The following is a 23,963-nucleotide window of genomic DNA, read 5'->3' on the forward strand; positions in this document are numbered from 1 at the left end:
GTGCTTCAGTTTCCTTACTCTAAGAAAATGTAATTTTATTTTCTTAGTATTATTTTTAGAATCCCTCTCCTTCTCTCTCGCTCTTACTTTTTCAGACTCAAATATAAAGTACATTAAAATTCATTAAAGAAAAATATATCATATCTAATATGGAAAAGTACAATATATCTTTTTATTATTAATTAACTGTGGAAGATAAAATTTATTCTCATTAAAATAATAAATATACTAATAAATATATTATTTATGAATATATATAAATATTTTTATAATATATAATAAATAAAATTAATAATTTATTCTTATTAAAATAATAATAATAATAATAATAATAATAATAAATATATTATTTATAAATATATAAATATATTTCCCAAAAATTCTGCTCATTTTTCATTAGAAAAAAAAAAAAAAAAAATTCATTAGTATCTTTCATATAAAATTTTTCTATAATTTCATAAAAATATATAATAGAAAATACAATCTATATAACATCGGAATGTGTGAGCTCGCGAGAGACTTCGGTGGCTAATTTCCACATGAATGGCGCGTCTTGAACGGCATTGATGGAGCCTTAATGCCGTCCGAGAAGTTGCTAATCCACTCGAGTTGCGCGTAAAGGGATGAGAGGAAAGAAGGGTGAAACAGACACGGAATTTCGATCGCGCTTTTCCAATCCTTCAAGAGTCATCCGTGGCACCGGGGTGGGGGGGGGGTGGGGGGAAACAATGCAAACCGAAGTGACTCTAAAACCATCGACCACTCCGGAAAGTCTCCGAAAGTTTCTCGAGAGATCGCGGGATCGCCGCGTCGCAAAACCATCGACGGGGGGAAAAACAGACGATCGAACAAGCCAAGTTTACGCCAATAAAACTGTCGTCGCTCCGAGAAATCCGGGCAAGCTTCCGTTTCGTATCGCTTGTGTTTCTCACGAAATGCGCGAGCGGTAGAGCAAGGTGAATAGGGGGTGGGTGCCTTTACAACGGGAGGGGAGGAGTTTGGACGGCGGCTTTAACCCCCTATAAGTTACTAAAAGGTATGCTTATTTCTAGGTGTTGTGTCTTGTGGCCATATATCCTACGTATAAATATTTATTTTCTTTTTATATATATATATATGTTTTCACATTCTTATATATATAGAAAGAGAGAGAGAGAGGCAAAATTATCAAAAACTGAATATTTTACGAAATATTAAATTTTTTATATCAAAATATGTCAGATTAAAATATAAAATAACTCAAAAAGTACTTAATAAAAAAATACTTTATTATAGTGTTTTGGAAAGCTCTCGATGTCAGCTACAAGAATACTAAATAAAAAATTAGGGGTTTCCATTTAAGATTTTAAAGTTGACCTTCACATGACCTTCAAATGATTTTCCAAGGTCAAATCATTGTCACCGTCTTATGGCCCCCTTGAAGCCACGCAACTTTTGTTTGAAACATTTTTCGATTTAACGCAGTGTTTTTGAGATATTTGAGTGGGTCCTTTAAAATGGGACACCCTGTATATATATATATGTATATTTAATATACTTTAATATATTTAAATTTCTCATATTTCTTAAAATAAGCTGAGAAGAGTGACATTTTCTCTCAAATTGACCCTTTTAAACATCGCATAATATACCCGGGAGAAAGAAAATAAGAAACAACATTAATGGCGTTTCTTAAGCAGGGAAGAAAAACAAAAGCTATTTACGTAAGGTGTCACATAAGAAAGAAATTTCCGATGAAAGCAACGGTTGCAAGGATATGGAGAAGAGTGCACAGGAATACGCCAAGGCTCCCCGAGGAGCTTATAGCTTGTGGACACAAGATACCGCGAATCGTGCATGTTATTCATAAGTTCCTACAGGCTGTCCCAGAAAAGGCATTTTCCAGAGCTGTTTTCGGATACGAATCCTTCCGACAGCCCAAGTTAAGCGCTTTTGACGCTAATCGAAGAACCCTTGACTTGTGATCTATGGAAACACTTATTGTAAAAGTGTGTCGTTTAAAATTATAATTTTTCATCGAAATTAATATTTTTACTTTTGAAATTTCTTCGTTATGTTAGATCTTATTAAAATTAAAAGATTTTCTTCAAATGTTCCATTAATATCTCTTTCGTTTTAAAAATCGCATGATTAATATAATCAAATATTACACTCGTACCGGTACGCGAGATATCTTTATTTAAGCAATTTGACTCTATGTGAAATTGCCGCAATGGAATCTGCTCCCGAAAGGGCGATCGGGAAAGCCGGGATCGTGTTTTAGTCCGATCACGTTCTCGTACGCCTGGATGAGGGAAAGAGGCAATAGGGCGCGACGCTGTTTCTCGAGGATTACAGCTCGACCTGAACACACGACACCTGAGCGAGGGAATGATGACGTGGACAGGTGTACATTGTGCAAGGTCTGCACGCAAGGTTGACAGCCAATATAATGTGAGTATTCCTCGAGAATTCACATTCGACTTTCGCCGGGATTTTCGCAAAAATCCATTTCTCAGTACGCCATTTATATTCGACACATTCTCCATTTACGTTTTCGTGCCGAAAGGATACGAAAATTGTATTAAAAAATGAAAACTCAATATCTATAAAAAAAAAAAATATATATATATATATATATATATTATCTGAATCTCAATTCAATTAATTTTTCTACATTTTTTTTTTTTTTTTATTCGATTAATTATTCTCATAATATTTTCCAAAAATGATTTCAAAAAGTTTCGAAATCAAATTTTAAATGAAATTTTTATCAATTAAATTCTAAATATTATTTACGAATATATTGTATTTCCGTGATAAAAAAATGTTAACGTTCAATCACTCCCTCGAGTTCGTTAAAAAGAGATTAATTTTTTAGATAAAGTTTAACGCGGTTTTTTTTTTTTTTTTTTAATGAGATCGAAAAATATTCTCACTTAGTGTGAAATCCTATCTAAAGTGTCCCTTTACGATTTATTCGCGGCGACTCGAGTCACGCTATCGTAACCATCACGCTTCGTTTGGCGCAAAGTCGTTTTGCTAGATGTATCCTCGACGGGACGAGGGTTAACGATCAATGGGGACACCTTATGGGGACGTTAATCGATTAACAGCAACGGTGCGATGTAACAAGGAAAGACGGGCATCGGCCGGTATTCCCCGATATATATTGTATACAGTGTATCCTTCGGTAATCCTGTGCAGGGGCCTTGCTCGGCATTTCCAGCGCGTTTTCTCGATGCAAAATCGACCAACCGGACACGTCACTCGTACAATATTGCTCTCCGGGATAAAATGAAATATCGCATTCAATGTAACGATACCGCGATCACAACTGTAACGATAGTTGCGATAACAATTAGAGAGACGTGGGCGTTGAAATGACAATCATAATCAATTTCGATACGATATGTTATAAATTAATTAAATATTAAGCGAAATATTCCTATCGCGTGTAATTAAATTCCCAATTCCCGGATAGAATAAAACATATTTGAAACTGTTCTGTGGATCTAAAAACTTGGCTGCTAATTTACTCGCCCGAGTATGATTCGCGAAATATTTTCAGTATTCGGTCATATATTCTCAAGCTACACAGAGAAGAAGGTTTCCTTAAATTTAATATATCTATTTGTTTGACTTATATTTGTTTCATTAGAAAAATATAATTTTATACGAAACATATTATTTTGTTGAATAAAAAATTTAATGCTTTCGTCGTTGCATTAAACCATGTTGTTTGACGGAAAAATAAACTATTATTTGGAATAGTATAATTTATTCGCTTATCGTTATGCGACCCGCTATACTTCACTATACTCGTATTCAAGTTTCTGTCATAAGAGTATATGAATAAGGCCTGCAAAATACGGCTAATAACATTTAACAACTATCTCTATCAGTTTCATTTCTGATACGATCTCTATAGAAGAGAATTCAGATAATAAAAGTGATTCTTGAAAAATCGGACAGATAAATGTCCGATATTCATTTATTCGGATAGAAATTCCGAATAAGTAAAATTAAATTTTTCTATATGCTACGGTCCTAAGATGCTTCAAAGATTTGATTAGAAAGATGCAGTAACCGTGCCATTTAACTTTATCCAACTTGTTTTAAGATTTATTTAAATTGTTAAAAGCGATACAATGAATCTTTTAAATGAAAGAAGAATATTGTTTGAAAGAACAATATAATTGCTTAGGTTGAAGAAAAAAATGAAATTCATTTAAAAAATATTTTATTTAAAATAAATAAATATATTATTTGAAAATCAAACAATCATATTTCTTACTACCAAACATTAGTACGGTTGGACCATTTCAAGCATTATAATATTTCTTTGATTACAACAAACTTTATTAAATCCAAAGAAACTTTTCTCTCTCCGTATCGATTTTTTAAATGAACCGTGTCATTGCTGTCTATGTCCAAATACATTTTTCTCACGAAAAAAATTTCTATAAACATATATTTTAGATTTTTGTATATTTTTAAATGGTCCATTTTTTCTACACCATCTGTTCGCGAATAACTAACATTCATTATCCATGCATTGCTCATTTCGTGATTTTTTTATATACCTTGTAAAACTCCTTGTTCTCGAGCCAATGCAAGATTACTTTTATTCCAACGTATTTTTATATAAATAGAAAGAATTTTTTAGAATTTGTAAAAATTATAAAAAAAAGAAAATAAAATAAAATACCTAATATAAAAAAATTAAATATCTAATAAAAAAATACTTAATATATAAAAAATAAAATATCTAATGTAATACCTAATATAATATCTAGTACTTAATTTGTAAAATTTCGGACTGATACAAAATTCGTTCGCGGGAAATTTTCCAGAAAAATCTCCCTCCCTCGGCACGCCGACGCTTATCGGCGCTTCCTGCGAGAAAGCGGGGGCCCCCGATTAGCCGACCCGAGCCTTTATTGTCGCACGGCGTCGTCAAAGTTTATCTCGCGACAATAGTGCGCTATCGCGGAACCATTCCGCGCAGCTGAGCGCAGTCCAAACTGCAGCACCGAACTCGGTGCATGTGCATGCACATATGACCCAGCCGTGCCCTGGATATGGCAAAGACCCCGCCCGATAAGGAACACTTATATACTCTGAAAGCTTTCTTGTATATTATGTAATTATTAATGTAAATATCAAAATTTCACATTAATTATATATTGTATATAATATATACAAAATTTTTTATAATATAATTTATATATTATTTTTATAAATAATAGAAATAAAAAATAGAAATATAAATATATAAAATTAAAAAAAAATAAATATATAAATAAATATAATTAATAATTAATAATAAAAATATAAAATTAATTTAAATATATATATATACAATCTTTATTTGTTTAACTTAATTTTTTCCTGATCTTCTTTCACTTGTCTTTTCTTCTCTTTGTCTCATGTGGTTTAGATATAAATTAAATTCACGATTCTCGATTTCTCGATCTCTCTCGGCTTTATAAAGACTCGCCACTAAAGAAGGATGAAAGGAACTCTCGAGGATCGTTGGATTCTTAAGAACAGCAGCGTCGACGATGGCAGATGTCGCAGATAAATTCGTATAAAAGCGTCGCGGTAAAAAAAAAAGAAAGGGAACGTACCGGAAAAATATCGCGCGTATAAAAACTGTGGATATATATATACTGTGTTTATATACGAAGGTAGACGGTAAAGGGTGAAAGGGTGCGCGGTCGTCAACCGGTGGTAATTCCCGTAGCAACACCCGCTGAAGAAATACAATATATATCGTCCCACGTGGTCGCGCGACAAGAGATAGAAATTGCGGTGGGAAAAAGGAAGGAAACTCGAAGAGACTCGCGCTCTCCCGCGTGCTCGATCCCCTTGTATCCCGCAATCGTCATTTGCAAATTAAAACCGCGGATATACCGAGTGTACCAATGAAAATCGTATATATCCATTGTACCTTTAATAATAATCAATCTAAATAGATTTTCAAGAAAAAAGATTCGCAAACTTGCGTCTTCTTGCAATCATGTTTTTTTTTTTTTTTTTAACGATTTAGAATTCTCTTCCGTACAAAAACTTTGACGTCAAGAGCTCGTTATTTTTGTCTCGTAATTTTATATATATAATAACGTGATTATCCAAGTAAAAAAAGTGTGTTTAATTATATTTCTGGTAAGCTAAAAATCAGCTGTCAATTAAAATTAATTGAAAAGGTAGATCTAACAATTTCTACGATAATTTTATGTTTTGCTCTTCAATTTGTGAATACACTGTGATGCATTCCAAGCGATAAAGATATTATAAATAATTGATATAATTTCATAAAATAAATCTCTATAATTATATTAACGTCCCTTATTTATAATTTTAATCTACAATTAATTATATTCAAAAAATTCAATATTCGTAATATCGGCAATCTACGTCTAAACGCAATCATTACACAATGTGCATCGGGTTTCCTCGGAAACCCATAGAATTTTCCGCAGATTCCGGATCGATCTTGAGCGCGTACGCAATTAGCGTCTTTAGCTCTTCTCGCATGGAAAGAGAGAGAGAGAGAGAGAGAGAGAGAGAAAGAGAGAGAGAGAGAGAAGAGCTCCCTTGCAGAGCGAGGGTAGATTTCGCCGTGTGCACAGAAATAGCCCGAGACGATGATTCGATGCACACGGCGATTCGCTACTAATTGCATCGCTCGCATCATCATCATCATCATCATCATCATCATCATCGTCATCGTTGTCCTCCGCGGCGGATCGCGCACACGCTCGATGCAATTAGGTTTGAGATATTGCCTCTAGTGCGACGTGCGCGCTTCCCTCGCTTCCTCGATTCTCCACCCCTCCCCCACCCCCACCCCTAAATTGACGATATGAGTATTAATGTGGATTATTGGAGCGATAAGCCTCGGGATTACTTTCGGCTAGTATTACTTCCTCTCGTGTCGTCGCAACGAGATCGCGCCCTACGTATTTTTAATACACGATCGCGATATCTTTATCTCTCGAAATCTAATCGCTTTACCTCTGAATTAAATAGGCGAGAGAATTTAATAGGTACAATACTAAATAGAATCTCAGATTATAAATTCACGTATGTATTTTTGCTTATCTAAGTTTTTTTTCTTCTTATTATTATCTTATTTCATTCTACTGTCGTTTCCTTCCTTCCTTTTAAACCCCCCCCCTCTCCCGCCCCCCCCACCCCCCGCCCCATTTATACGTTTCTCTCTTTCGTTTTAATATTAACTCATATTTTCATGTTTATGCGCAGTTGCTTATTAAGAAATAATGATCTGTCGAGAGGTAGGCGTTTCCGGCGACACAGTGGAATTTTACGACAATCCCCCGGAGTTTATGACAAGATGACGAGGAATCGTAATAGTAAGCAGCATCAACCCATCCCCCACCCCCCACCCCCCCCACCCCCGCCGTCATCTCTTAAAGTTGACGAGTATCGTAAATCGAGTATCCGAAAGGCTGGGCGGCGATAAAAACGTACGACATTGATGAGCGTCGAGCTGTAAACCTCCGAAGCAGAGGGTGAAAATAATGGTTTGCGAGTAGGGTGTGAACGGAGGGAAAAAAATATCGGCGCGACGTGACACAGTTGAAGAGGGAAGGAGGAGGAGGAGGAGGAAGAAGAGGAGGAGGGGGAAGGGGAGGGGGAGAAGACAAGTCGATGTTCGTCGCGAACGAGAAAGAAATTAGGAGAAGTGCTGGGAGCGACTGTAAAGTGATCGCATCAAAATTTATCGGGGGATAGTAACGTCGTCGGTGTGTCAACAGGGCGGGGGCTGGGGGTGGAAGGGGGATGGGGGGTGCCTTAACTCTCCAAAGGATCTCTCTCGCATCTTTACATATTATCTTTTCCTCGAAATCCTTTAATATTTAATTAGTCCTGATTTTTTTTCTCTCCTCTATTGCCTTTCAGATGTATTAAATCCAATCTTTTTCATCGGCAAAGTATTTTCCCCGTATTTTTCAGTACTTTTCATTAGGTTTCAGCACTTTGGTATTAATTATCCTTTTTTTTTTTTTTTTTTTTTTTTTTGTAAATTTCTTTCACAAAAGAAATTACTAAATAATTTTAATTAATTAATTTTCCTACCCTGATGGAAAATTTATGTTTTCGTTAAAAAGAATCAGTTAAAATGTTTGCGTTAATTAAATATATCGCTATTGCGTGATTGTTAATTTAATTCAAACGTTAAATTATTAAAACAAGTAAAAAAGAAAAAAAATAACACAATGCGCACGTATTTTTAATTTCACACAATAGATATGTTTCGTATTATTAATGACGGGATTTGTTTGTTGTAAAAGTAACAGCGGAAAAGATGATTTTATTCTACAATATAAGAGCGAGAATGATTACAGATGGTCAATAACATTTCTCCAAGTTAATTTCATCATTAAAAATATGCTGATTTTATACAAAATTTATTTCGAATTATCGTGAACCTCGCATTCGTTTTGTGTTGAAATATCAACGTATCGTAGTATTAATGTCACGACATTTACCAGGTATATAAATATAAAACCGGAATTTTTGTATAGAAAATACACGTTTATTGTATGAAAATGATAAAAAATATTTTATTCCAAGTATTGCCCATTGCTAGCTATACATTTTTCCCATCTCTCTGACAATTTGTGGATGCCACGCGAAAAAAACTGTTGCTCCTTTGAGGCAAACCAGTCGTCGAGCCATTTTCGTACATTTTCGTAAGAAGTGAAGCGCTGCTCAGCAAGTGCGTGTCCCATCGATGCAAATAAGTAGTAATCGGATGGAGCCAAGTCTGGTGAGTAAGCCGCATGCGAAAGTATTTCCCAACTAAACGCCTCAATCGTTTCCTTGACCGGTTTTGCTGTGTGTCATGGTGCATTATCGTGAAGCAAAATCACTTTGTGTTGCCTTTTTTGATATTCTGCTCGTTTTTCACGCAAAGCTTGATTCAAATCGAGTTGTTGTTGCGTTTGAGCGTCATCCTCATCCAACAATGTTTGCAATTCGCTGTCTTCAAACTTTTTCGGTGGTCTTCCACCGTTCTTCGTTTCTCGCGTCAAAATCGCCACTTTTGAATTTTTTAAACCACTCAAAGCACTGTGATTTACCAAGAGCATGCTCACCGTAAGCTTCGACAAGCATTCGATGCGACTCTGCAGCAGTTTTCTTCAAATGGTAACAGAAAATCAATGCTGTCCGCAAATCGTAGTTTCCAGGCACAAAATTCGACATGTTCAACGCTATTAAAAACCATGCTGTTGTATGAAACTTGTATTGTTGTGAGTTGAAAATCTTTATCAAATGTCAAAACAAGAAAATGGCGCCAATGACGCGGTTTGACGATAACTACATTGACAGCTAGGGCCAGCTATGGGCAAAAATTCCTGTTTCATATTTATATACCTGGTACACCATATCCATGTCACGTTAAAATTAACATAAAAATTCGTGCGGACCGTTTGGAACATGCGATACATGTACGTTAAATTTAACAGAAACTTTCCAGCTGCGCTTAATATTACGAGTTTACAAAAACTGCTCCCCCCCCCCTCCCTCTCTCTCGTCGAGCGCGTCCGGATAATAAGCGCATCGACCTCGGCGTTATGATCAGCGATGCGCGCTTCCACGAAGGGAATTGATCGCGGATTCGCGGAACATCATCTATCCATCTACCTACGCGCACCTCGTGCGCAAAACGCAGGATTAAATCGACCCAATTCCCCGACGCTGTAATTTACTGCCCGTAATTCATGAATCCGTCCCTCGCGAACCCCGCAATATCGTGCACCGCCCGCTGGATTGTTACGTACCCGTATATTCGCGCTTCGTTTCATCCGGATTGATTCTCTTCTCCTTACACTTTCGAGGGGGGAAAAAAAAAATGGAAGACAATTCTAGAAAGTCCACGTTAAGATCGCGAATTTCGCGCTACAGGAAGCACCGATCGATAAAATTATCCGAGAACTGATGAACTGATCCGATCCACGTGTTCATTATCGCGAGACGTTTGAACGAAATTCTCTCACAATCAGTTAACACGAATAATGCTACGCAAATTAATATCAATCTTTTATTATTATTATTTTAACGTCACATTTTTGTTGCGTGTTTTGAATTTTTACAAATAATAATGTGATTGTCGGAATGAAAAAGCGTACTCAATTTAATTTCTATTCAGTTGAAAAGATCATCGATTGAAAAAATTAATTTTACAATGCCTACGATAATTTTGTGATACATTTTCGCTCTCCGATCTCTGAATGCGATACTATTGGGTTGAGTAAAAAGTCATTGTATTTTTGCAACAGATGGCATTAGTTCAGTTTTGGCAGTACTAGAGTCATTCACACATATGTTTGTCATATATCGTTTAACAACTGACGGTTTAAGCTTCATTCTAAAAAACAAAAAAAAAAAAATTGAGCGATTTGGTTGAGTTTTGGAGATTTTACAACAAGTTGGAGATGGAAGACCAAACTGTGCATTTTCGCCATATTTTACTGTTTTATTTCCGTAAAGGGAAGAACGCGCGTCAAGCTTGTGAAAAATTGCGTAAAGTTTACGGTGACGATGCTCTACAAGAACGTCAATGCCAAAACTGATTCAAGAAATTCCGCGCTGGTGATTCTGATCTCAAAGATGCTCCTCGGTCAGGAAGGCCCACCGAGGTTGATGATGAGAAAATAAAGGCATTGATCAAGTCAAACCCACGTTACACGACACGAGAGATTGCAGAAACATTGAAGATCAGTCAAAAAAGTGTTCGCGTCCACCTAAAAAAGCTGGGATACGTAAGCAAGCTCGATATTTGGATTCCTCGTGAACTCAAAGAAGTTCATTTGACGGCGCGTATAAACATCTGCGATATGCTCATGAAACGTGAAGAAAACGATCCTTTTTTGAAACGAATGATAACTGGTGATGAGAAGTGGATTGTTTACAACAATGTGCAACGCAAACGGTCTTGGTCCCGACGTGATGATCGCCTCAAACGACTTCAAAAGCAGAACTTCATCAGAGGAAGGTTATGCTCTCAGTGTGGTGGGATTGGAAGGGTGTGATGTTTTTTGAGCTTCTACCAAGGAACCGAACAATCAATTCGGATGTGTACTGTCGGCAATTGGACAGTTTGAACGAATCTGTCATCCAGAAACGTCCGGAGCTCGTCAATCGTAAAGGAGTTGTGTTCCATCACGACAACGCGAGACCACGCACATCTTTGGCGACCCGTCAAAAATTATTTTTGATACCCAGCATACTCGCCTGACCTTGCGCCGTCAGACTTCCACTTGTTTCGCTCTCTTCAAAACTCCTTGCGTGGAATAACGTTAAATTCAGATGAGGCGGTAAATCAGCACCTTGTTCAGTTTTACGCCACGATAAAGACAGATCCTTCTACGAACGGGGAATTATGAAGCTCACCGAAAGTTGGCAAAAGGCCATCGAACAAAACGGAAAATATATCATTGATTGATCTTTGTTCTTTATATAAATAAATGACTTTGAAAAACATACAAAAAATACGCAATGACTTTTTACTCAACCCAATAATAAAAATATTACAATTGATTAATATAATTTCATAAAATGAATCTCTATAATCGTGTCAATATCCCGATGCGCCGATATCCCATTTCCGAAATCATTCAATCGAGGCGGGGGGGGGGGGGGGGGAATTTACAATGTCATAAATATTCCGCGTTTCCTTATTTTATCACTGTAATTTTGCGTATATACAATTTTACGGGAAATAGAGTCACGCGCGGACCAAGCTTTCGGGATGCCGCGCGCGCGCGCATATCCGGAACCGCCTTTTTGTAACGACGACAAAGGGAGCCCGGCGGCGTATTCCAACAACGCTTCACCGGGTCCGGCCGTTTCGGGGCGAATCGCAATTTGGCGAAAACGGTAAATCGAATTCACGGTCAAAGCAATCCGAGTTTCGAGATGCGTTTCGTCGAATAATAACTTTAAGCCCCCCTCCCCCCCCCCCCCCCGCCTATGGCATGTAGGCGCGGATTTACGTGAGAGTAGGGAATAAACACTGTGAATACTTGGGAGATGGGAAGGGCGCGAAAAATTGCTAAGCCGATACGCTGTGTTTTGCATTTCGCAAAAGGGGGAGGAGCTCGTTCGCGCTAAAATTGCTGAATGCAATTTGATTTGTCTCGGCTGGGATAATAGAATAAATTTGCGATCAATGAAATGGCACGCCAGCGAAAATTAGTCGAGTATACGCGATAACGCGGCGACGATAAAAAAAAAACCGAATCGAAAACAGAGCTATTTTCGCGAACGTTATTCGTTGCCAAGTATTTCGAGCCTAGATATAATGGCAAACGCCATTTAAATCAAATACCCGGGTATATTTGGGAAGGGGCGAAAAAATCACGTCAACACGGCTGTGCCCCCCCTTCTCTGCGAATAATTTTAATCTTACACGAAATATATCGATATAAAATTGAGCGGATACAGTAATAGTGACAATGTGTACGATTAATGAAACTTAAAAGAAATTTAAATAACGCAAACAAATATTTTATTCCTCTTTCTTTCGGCCACTTTTTAATTTAATCGAGTTTTATTTTATTCTTCATATGAAACTATATATAAATATATTATAAATACAATATATAATAATAAAAAATAATAAATGTGTGTACACGTGATATATATTTTCTATAACAGAAAATAAATTTAAATGAAGATTTAAATTTGTGATAGAAAATAATTTTAATAAATTAAAAGTGACATTTAAATTTATCGAGTAGTAAACTAGAAAAAAAAAATTTTTTTTTTAAATGCGTCGAATCATTCAGAGAAATCCATTAAATTTTGTATATTTCTAAAAATTCACTAAACTCTTAGAATTCATTAATAAAATTGCATAAAACTTTATACTGCAGAATTTATATGAAAATTTTTTGCGTCGGATTAAAAGAGAATTAATGAAAATTTAAAGTTAAAATTTAAAAAAAAAAAAAATTTATGGGTTCTTCAGGAAAATGTACCAAAAATACTTTGGATGCAATCATCATAATTGCACATTTCGCAATGAATGACAATGCACCGAGACGACGATAATCCGTAACATTTATGGCCGCTGATACGGTTGAGCGTCAAACGCGCGCGGTGTCGCTTTTGTTTCAAAGAACCACGATTAATGTTTCCCCGAACGCATCCTCGTAATTTAACGACGCCTTTAAACGGCGTCCCACCTCGAAAAATAGGCCAGATAAAATTAGTCGCCGTAATACCAGCGATATACTCCGTTCCAAGAAATTGCCGATAAGCAAGATGATTGAGATTTATTCTAAATCAAACGTGCACGTTTAAAGGGAAGAAAAAAAAAGGGGGGGGGGAAATGCGAACAAATATTTTGTCCCTCTTCTTAGCCTCTTTGGAGAAACTTTTTTAATTTAATCAAATTTCATTTTATATTTTAATTCTTCTTTTGTGTATTTTTCTATGAATCCAAAATATTTTTTCCAAAGACATTTTCTCGTTTAAAAGAAGAAGCCGCCGTTCAATATCTTAAAGATGAAAAGATGGATCGAGAGATTATACGATCTCTCTTTTTGCTCGTCTATAAGCGCTTCTGTGGGAATAATTCGCGGCGTTCCTTTGAAAGTCAAAGTGCAACGCACATGTGGCGCATCAGCAGCGACCGGAGCGATGCATCCCACGGCGAATGCACTTTCTACGAAGGAGATTCGATTGGCAGTTCGCGGAACCCTCTACCTACGCACCTCGCATAATGTGTAGGAAGGAGAACAAGAGAGAGAAAGATAGAAAGAGATTGGATCGTACCAATTTTCCCGTTTGGCAATTTTCCGCGAAGCGGACGAAGAGCGCCGATTACTTTCTCGGCTCGTCTGACATCGTGTAAGGAATTTATTCATTAATTTGCCTCTCTCGGGAGGATACGAGAGGAGAAGTGTCCCCGCGCTCTCCATTATCCCGTTCGCTATGCGCGTGCATGATTTTATCCATTCATTTTACGAAAAATATACTCGACACAAATGTATAATCAATATAGATATTTAAAAAAAAAAAAAAAAAAAAATTTTTTTTTTTTTTTACTTTTTGATAAGCTTGATAAAATTGATTTGGTCAAGCATACATATATTTCTTCTTGAAGAAAATTTACGATTAGTATAAATATAGCTCCTTAAATTACGCAACATGAATATGATAAAAATACATTTAAAGAAAAAAAAATATATATATAATAAAAATATAAAAATAAAAAACAAAAATAAAAATATAAAAATTAAAAAATTAATATAATAAATATAATAAAAATGTATATAGAATGAGTTATTCAACTCAAAAATATCTTAGAATACTTAATTCTTTGAGAAATTAATTTTTATTTTCAAATTTCCATGAAATTATTTTCAATTTAAGCATCGACTGATAACCGAGAAAGCATCCTGACGCGACAGATAGAGCGAGAAGATAAAGGGGTTCAGAGAGGGACGAAGGAACATTTGACGTATGCGGTCGTCGGCTTTTCGAATTCCCCTCGAACGACTTCCGGCAAATTGCTAGGCGAACTGGGAAAGTCGGTTATATCGGACAGATAGAACGAGGAAGAGATCGTGGACACGAATGCGCGCTAAATCGAGGGATTTAGGAAACGTAGACGGCCGGATGCGCGGTCGCTCCCTCGATGAATATTAAACTCGCCCTCTTATCGTCCGAAAAGACGTACCGGCGAATTTTCAAAAAAAAAAAAAAAAAAAAAAAAAAAAAAAAAAAAAAGCGCGATCCAACTGACATCCTAACAAGCCATCATGACGATTCTCTTCGCGCGCGATTACATCGTACGAAAAAATTTTCTCTTCTTATTTTCTTTACAGAAGAAATAAAAATGAGTAATTTCTCTTATATTTCTTATTGTCATAATATATTATTTATTTAGTTATACTTATTAATTTTTTGTTGTAATAATAATGCGAAATTTAAATATTTTTAATAAAAACGTAAATTTTTATTATTATATATATTTTTATTAAATAATAATTTATTTATGTATAATAGTTATTTTTAATAATTCATAATAGTTGTTTAGAATAATTTATTTACAATACGATAATTTATTAATAATATTTCATTTAATAATAATTTAATAAAAACGTATTATTATTTATATATTTTATATCATAGTATTTACGATATACATATATGACTATTTAAAAGATACACAACAATAGCGAAAGCTGAATAAATCGATTAAGAAACGCATCAAACATTTTATATTGCGGTTTTTTTTAATTAAATTATTGCTTCAACAAATATAAAATAAAGCAATAAATGTGTTTCTTTTGATTTTTTTCATATCAAAGTCGAAAAGATTTGATAACGGCGGAATATGATTCATGTCTCCGGCCGGGAAACACTGGTGGGGCATTAAAAATCGAGGTGGATCGCGGACAACGCTTTTATTCGATTTTTCGCCGAGACGAGAAGCTCGCGCCGGAAAAGCGACCGACTGCCCGGAACCGATCAGATCCGACAGCGGCGGACTTTAATTGAAATTCCGGCTCGATACACCCTAGCTCGATTATCTCGCGTCGGGGATGATATCCGCAAAACGAGAAGACGTTCCGAGAAGAAGTTATCAATCCGTTCGAATAAGCGAAGAAATTTTTTTCCCCGAAACGCAAATAAGATAGCTGTGCATTATTGAGAATCCATTTTGAAAATATATTCTATCTCTAAAATATCTCTCTCTTATCTTCCTAAATGTTTTCATTATCTCTTATCCGTATCTTGACGGATATTACGCCCGCTATAGTTTTAGAGAGCGCGTGATTTTTGTATTTTTATATTTATATTATAATTTTTATATTTATTCTTATTCGCATATTTTATACTCGTCGAAAATATCGGAATGGAATTAAACAAAAAAAAAGGGACCAAAGTGTTTAAATAAATGTCACATGAATCTATTAAAAATATGATTAAAATAAAATATATATATATATATATATATATATATATATATATATTTATTATTATTATATATTTTTAAAGATTTTCCAAATTTTTGCGAAAAAATATATAAATATATATAAATAAAAAAATATATAAATATATAAAATAGATATAAATGCGTGTAAATTGTGCATAAAATAAATATTATGCAGGATAATGAAGAAATTTTGTGCACGCTGAAAAAAATCCAGAAAGGGAGAAGATCATCGGGGGGGGGGGGGGGATCTTCCGTCCTATTCTACGGTAGATCTCGGCACATGACAGTATCATGACGAGACTCTTTTGACGTGGATATCGAAAGCGAGTATCGTTTCGTCAGCGTCAGCGATTGACGTTTTTTCGTAACGTTTCTCGCGACAACTCGTTCCCCGATCGAACATTTGTCCCCTCTCGTGTCCTCGCTTTTATTTTGAATAGAAGCTTCAAAGGCCAGTCTCTTTCATGAATTCAGTCGAGTTTTTTTTTTTTCCCCGCAGCGACAGCACAAGTGGATCGATTTGAACGAGCACGGCTTTTCGATTGATGCATTTCCTTTTTTTTTTTTCGCGAATGTGTTTGGAAAAATTTAATTGCTTCCTCGCCCTCATTCTATTAAACTCTTCGAGTAAAACATTTCTCGCGATGTATACATTATAGGTGATACAAAAAGTTTGGAGAAATAAGATTGACATGAAGATATTTAAATTTTATAAATTACATTTACGGTTTATAAAACGGTTTATAAAATATAATTTTATAAATATAATTACAATTTATAAAAAAAAAATAATAATAATAATTTTATAAATATAATTATAATTTATAAAAAAATATATCTTTTATATATTATATATAATATTCCATTAAGAAAGTTCTCTAAACGACGTTCCAATCTCAATTTCAATATCGTTCGCCGTTATCTTGTTATCATTACATGCGGCATCTTGTTATTAAACGTCAAATGGAGACAGGATAGGATGCCTTTTGAGCTTTTAATATAAAGTTGATGCATGAATCACGTCAGCTTTATTCCAGAATATCCTACTTACCGAGTACGGCGAGAGTTATGTCGCCTTCCAAAGTAGTTGTGTCGTTACGTGCCTGACAAGAGTATCGTCCAGCATCCGAGGCTCTCATCTCCTGCGTGTAGATCGTTTGATTCGCGCTCTCGGGATACAGGATAAAGTGACTCTCTCCGCCCGGCCAAGGATATGCCCTGTTATCCTTGTACCTATAAAAAAAAAAAAAAAAAATAATAATAATAATAATAATAATAATAATTTAAATATATTAAAATTATATATTAATAATATATACATATATTAATAAATGTATTAATAGTATAAATATATGAATAAGCAGGTTCATTAAAAAAAAAAAAAAAAAAAAAAAAAAAAAAAAATCGATGTGGCATGCAAATAAAAATTAAAAAAAAGAAAAGAAAGAAACCAGATATATTTCTGATTGAAATTCATGCATCTTTGAAATCAATTATTTTTAAACATGAGATTTTAATTTCCCCTTTTAGTCTTATATTTTTTTAGTCGTTATTAAAAATATAATATTTTTCCTCACAAGAATTATATTTTTTTGTTATGAGAAATTATCTCTTTATGTTTCTTGAAGATTTTTCGGGGAAACGGGGGGAGGGAGAGAGCGGAGATTTTGAGAACGATAAAAGAAAAGGGGGAAAGAAGCGGGATATTTTTCATAGAAACGAACGGAAACACGTCGCACTTAAGAACAAGCCCGATATTTCCGGGACGAGAATATCGATGGTTGTTCTTGAGAGCATTCGTTCCGCCGTAAAGATAAAAGTCGCGGGAACGAGCGCTCCTCGACAAACACTCGAAGTAAGGGAAGAATCAAGAGCATTGAACCGTTCGCGAAAATAAATCGTCCGTACTATACTGCCACCACAATCACTCGATTAATTTATCGTTGTTGCTGCAACTCTGTATGTGTGTGTCTCTATTATGTGACGCTGTATAGTTATACCATTAATAGCATCTTAGTATAAAACATTTATTACAGGAGAGCCAGGATAGTTTAATGATGAAATAATTATAGCCTAGCTTTAATGATATGTAATAATAATGTATTCGCGTATACAGGGCGTTTCATTTTAAAGGACCCACTCAAATATCTCAGAAACACTGCGTTAAATCGAATAATGTTTCAAACAAAAGTTGTGTGACTTCAAGGGGACCATAAGACGGTGACAATGATTTGACCTTGGAAAATCATTTGAAGGTCATGTGAAGGTCAACTTTAAAATCTTAAATGGAAACCCCCATTTTTTATTTAGTATTCTTGTAGCTGACATCGAGAGCTTTCCAAAACACTATAATAAACTATTTTTGTTATTCAGTACTTTTTGAGTTATTTTATATTTTATAATCTGACATATTTTGATATAAAAAATAAAATATCTCGTAAAATATTCAGTTTTCGATAATCTTACCGTAATACTTTTATGTACAGAATAACGAGACAAATCAATTAGTGCAAAAAAAACAACAATAAATAATTGTTTAAAAAAATACATCGTAAATAATTTTTTTAAAAACTATTATTTTTTTATACTAATTGATTGAAACATTTTTCGATTTAACGCAGTGTTTCTGAGATATTTGAGTGGGTCCTTTAAAAATGGGACACCCTGTATAAATAATAAGATATTAATAATGTAATCGTTAAGATAATTACATTATTATATTCCTATTTTTATGCCGTTCTTCTCTCATAATAAATATTTTATTTCACGATTATTTAATTTGCAATAAACGCGCAAGATTTTTTCTCGTAATAAAGATAATTTTTCTCCCCGTTTTTTTTGCCAGGATTGTATTTTTAATTCCTGCTTCGCGCTGAACGATCCTTTTACGAAAGCAAGGCTTCTTTTGTACTACGTAGCAAGGATCAAGGGAATCGACGGGCGTTTTCGCGAAAGGGAGAGAAAACCTCTTCACGTTTCATTCTCAATTCAGTTTCTAGTGCGCTATGCAAATTAACTTTCGTTTTATTGGCGGATCAAAGAGACATCCGCGCGATCCTGCAAACTTAGGCTGCTCAGAATCTTCGAATCCTTTATTATATTTTTTTTTTTTTTTTCAAATGTAACAGTACGGAAAAAAATCTTTAAAAATCTATTTAAAAATCTTTAAAACTCTCTAGTCTATAATCATCAAATTAATTTGACATTAAATTTCAGATAATAAATCCTAGATATTGAATTCGTCAACTTTAAGATTCTCGAATCTCAGATTTAAATTGCGTTCATTAATAATCAATATATCGAATATCCGGATATTAATTTATTTAAATATATTAATATATTTTTCACTAATTATTTTTTAAATCTCACGTTTTACCTACGTTAATTGATTTAATCGTTAAGATCTTATCTTGTTTCTATGGCGACAAATTTTCGGCCCTCATCTTCACATAAGAAAATTTTTAATCATCCATCGTATTTATAAAATTTTTAGGCGACAATTCTCGCGATGATTTCCATCGTATTGCAACGTTAATAAAGAACTTTAATCAAAAATAAAAGATTTTTAATAAGCCCAACGATTCCGTCTTTCTGTGAAGCAGCTACAGAAGAGACGATCGGCAATCTCATCGCTGCCGTTAAGAATTCCTTTATTAAAGCTCTTCCTGCATCGGCAGGACTTCTTTTACGAGTTTCTGTTACGAGCGCACTTTAAATAAGAATTTTTAATAAAGAGAACCATATTCCCCCCCCCCCCACCCCTATCGCCCTTTCTATCCGCTCATCCGCGACCGCTCGTTTCTTTTTGCCAGGATAATTTCGAACTGGTTCGGATTTTAACGAAGATTCCGCTTCGTAGAGAACTTCCGAAGACTAATAAAGACACCGAAACATTTTCAGCATCCGAGGACAACCAAAGTTGCAGGACTTGCGAGACGCGAGGATCGAAAGACGTCGATATACGAAAGCGGGACGAAGTAAGATCCTTGAATCTTCAAGATGAATCAGAGAACGAAAATTTTATAATACAAAAGTCTTAAAAATAAAAAAAATAAAAAAATAAATAAGGGATAATAATTAAAAAATAAGAAATAAGTAAAAGAGAAATTTGCGAAGTTATAATAATGAAAAAAGATCGTCCTTGAAATTCTCAAACCGAGTTCTGAATTTAAATTTAGAAATCTAATAAACTGCTAGATTATTATATTCTCTCTTCAAATCGCCCTATTGGATCTCCGGACTACAGAATTTTAACCTTCTTAGATATTTAAAATTTTGAGCTTTAAATTTTCGATTCGTAAAATAAAAATTTTAATTTCTTGAATTCTATAAATTTCTAATTTCGAACTATAAAATAATTTTTCTAGAGTTGTGTTTATCTGAAAATAACCAAATAAAAATTTCTATTAATCCAACAAAAAAAAAAAAAAAAAAAAAAAAAAAAAAAAAAAAAGAGCCGATAAAACCAAAAATATTTTTCGAGATTTTTCGAAAATATGAGAATCGCTGAGGCGAACCATTTTCATCGGCAGTGTTGCGAGATTTGCAAAAATAACCTTTTAATTATTATTGTGCTCGTATACGTGTGCTGTTATCGGATCGCGAATTATATTCGGTTTAAATTAAACCCTGCAGTTCGAATATGGGACGCATTCTGAAAATGTTTAGAGATCACTGGCTGTCCTTAATAGCCTGAAACACGATCGGTTCGCGTAATTAACGTCAATTTTATTTCCATGAATATTTGTCTGCTTGTATTTGTAAAACAATTGCTGATTTCCCTTCCATATTTTGATACCATTTGACGAATTAATTAACAATTCATTATCGATAATAAATGAACAAAGAATTAATTAAAAGTATAATAATTGACAAAAACAATAACAGAATCCAATCAAATAAATAAATCGCGATAGAAATGAAAATTGATACTAATGGCAATCAAATAACGATCGGAATGGAAGTAAATTGAACAGTAATTAGATTAAAATTGTTATAGATTCAAATTTAAATAAATGAGAATTTTGGTGTCATCAACTTCTCTTCTCAATCAAAAGAGAAGTAGAATTATGTAAAAAATAAAAATAAAAAAACTTATTAAATAAATCAAGATATTTATTTTTGATTTATTCAAAGTTTTAATAATATTTACGTATCTACGTAATATTATAATATATATCTCGTCTTTTTTATGCTTCTAAAATATTATGTTAATATAACAAATTTGAAATTTTTATATATTTTATTTCTGATCGTATAAAAAAAAAATTGTTTTTAAGAAAATTATTTACAATGTATTTTTTTAAACAATTATTTGTTTTTTTTTGGCACTAATTAATTTGTCTTATTATTCTGTACATAGAAGTATTACGGTAAAATTATCGAAAATTGAATATTTTACGAAATATTTTATTTTTTATATCAAAATATGTCAGATTAAAATATAAAATAACTCAAAAAGTACTTGATGAAAAAATATTTTATTATAGTGTTTTGGAAAGCTCTCGATGTCAGCTACAAGAATACTAAATAAAAAATGGGGTTTCCATTTAAGATTTTAAAGTTGACCTTCACATGACCTTCAAATGATTTTCCAAGGTCAAATCATTGTCACCGTCTTATGGCCCCCTTGAAGCCACACAACTTTTGTTTGAAACATTTTTCGATTTAACGCAGTGTTTCTGAGATATTTGAGTGGGTCCTTTAAAATGGGACACCCTGTGAATATATATCTTACGTCAATATATTTTAACATAAAAAAGTTTCACATTACAAAATTCGTGATGACGCGCGTTCGTTTGCTGAATAATTGCTCGTTATCCTCGTCGCATGAAAATCGCAAACGGCTTCTATTCGTTTGATCGTAACTCTCGAAACGGTACCCAATTTTTTCGCCGACTGACTCGTTGTTACAATATAATTGCCTGTTATCCTTTGTCCTCTCTCTTAGACAAAAAAAAAAAAATATATATATATATATATATATAGTCAACCAGAGTCTGCCATAGCGCATTTAATTATTTATTTACACCGAGCCGAGCAAAGTCCATTCTTTTATCTATCGAGATAAAGTGGACTTTAGGATAGTTTAGATTCACGATTTGCAATTACGTATCGAGTAAATTCGCCGATAAATCGTCATAAATAAATGTCAAACGATTACATCGAGCCTGTCTCAGTCGCGTATACGCGAGAATATGGATCTTAACAAAGATATCCCTCGATAATAATTTTCGCCAACTCTCTGGAGTCTCGCGATAGACATGGACGCTCGACTCGAGCGAATTCGTTTTAACGAGGGGCGTGAAAATTTTAAGCGCCGAAAATACACCCGGCGCATAATTCGTAGACTCTTCTCTCGCCGTCGAGGTAAATCGTATTAATTCGACCCGATGTGTTTTAGCCGAGCGAGCTAACGCAAAATCGCAAATTACGTAAATTAACCATCGAGCAGAATGAACGATTCAAACAGCATCTTGAAGCGACGCCGATTGGCGATTCGCAAAAGCGTACACGCGGAACGCGAGCCGAGTTCTTAAGAGCACTATCGTAAATTATTTTCGGAATCTCCCCCCTCCCACCCCCTCACTCTCTCTCTCTCTCTCTCCTTGTCGTGCGGATGAGAGATAATTAACGAGTTAATCGACCCGGTCACGGGTCAAATAACCGAAAGGAAATATGGGAAGGATTAATTCTTTTTCTAAGAATAAAGAGAGAAAAATGTAGTTCGTTGAAATGTTATGTGGACAACAATTGGCGAATTAATTGAATCTGTCACGGTTAGCGCTTAAAGGAAATATCTTCGTTATTAATTAACTCGTCTATTATATTAATTATAAAAATAAATATAAATATCATACACAGAATTATATGCGAAGAGAAATTAAAAAATTCATAAAATTATTCATCATTAATTATTTCACACGAATTATTAATTAGGGAATTAAATGTGATACGCATATATATAAAAATATTTTTTTTTTTGTTTTTGTATTTGCCATTAACTCTATAATTATTCGTCAAATTATATATATATACATATTTGATAATTAATATATATAATTTGACGAAATAGATCTAAAATACAGCAGAAAAATAATAATGGATAATCGAGTTAATAGCACACAAAAAAATAAAAGAAAATACTTTCAGGAGATATTTTCCAATTTAATCGCAAATAAAACGAATCGAGTTTCTTGGAGCGCGATCGTAAATAATTTTCAGATTTGATGGAGAAGTGATGTGTGGCCTTTCTTCTCTTTCTTTTTCTAAGTTAAAAAAGTACCATTAACGATGCAGCGTAAAAGTCAAAAATACGGGGATAAACAATTGGAGAAGTTTAATTAAATGAATCAAGGTTAATTCTCTGAGGGGAAAACACCTCTATTAGAGAATTAAACGTAGCGCGTTATCGCGGCCGACGTTGAATCCGCCCCCGATCTCAGTTCAAGCCACGAATAGATCGTTTGCCCCAAGTTTCACGGCGTTAGATTTACTTTCATTAGGGAAAGGAGAAGCGGGACGCGCCTACGAGGCATGAATTTCGCATCCCACATCCCGGATTTCGACGGATTTGCGAGCTAATTAAAGCGCGCTCGCTTCCATATTTAACGCTCGCGCATTGACTAAATGTCGCCGAATTTCCTCTCTTCAGTCTACTCTGTTACAGGTTTATATACGGCGAAACATAAATCCTTCAAATGCGCGCCAGGAATATCGACCTTTCGTCAGTTGGCTGTCAAGGAAAGGAAATAAATAAAAATTTTTTAATCCCAATTTGTTGAAACGTAAAAGATTTTACACAGCAAAGTTATACAGGGTATCCCATTTTAAAGGACCCACTCAAATATCTCAGAAACACTGCGTTAAATCGAAAAATGTTTCAAACAAAAGTTGTGTGGCTTCAAGAGGGCCATAAGACGGTGACAATGATTTGACCCTGGAAAATCATTTGAAGGTCATGTGAAGGTCAACTTTAAAATCTTAAATGGAAACT

General features: G+C 34.4%; 1 protein-coding gene across 2 annotated transcripts in view; it reads right to left on the minus strand.

Moving 5' to 3' along the window:
- The window catches only part of LOC138931866 (single Ig IL-1-related receptor), a 197,421-nt gene that overhangs the window by 48,238 nt on the left and 125,220 nt on the right, over nt 1-23,963 (minus strand). For both annotated transcript variants that reach the window (XM_070293062.1, XM_070293063.1), the window contains exon 2: nt 17,019-17,200. In XM_070293062.1, coding sequence (XP_070149163.1) covers nt 17,019-17,200 — 182 coding nt within the window. The remainder of the gene's footprint in view (nt 1-17,018; nt 17,201-23,963) is intronic.

The sequence above is a fragment of the Polyergus mexicanus genome, unplaced genomic scaffold (assembly GCF_030449975.1).
Source record: "Polyergus mexicanus isolate NDT 795.1 unplaced genomic scaffold, iyPolMexi1.0 SCAF_3, whole genome shotgun sequence".
Taxonomy (NCBI): Eukaryota; Metazoa; Arthropoda; class Insecta; order Hymenoptera; family Formicidae; genus Polyergus; species Polyergus mexicanus.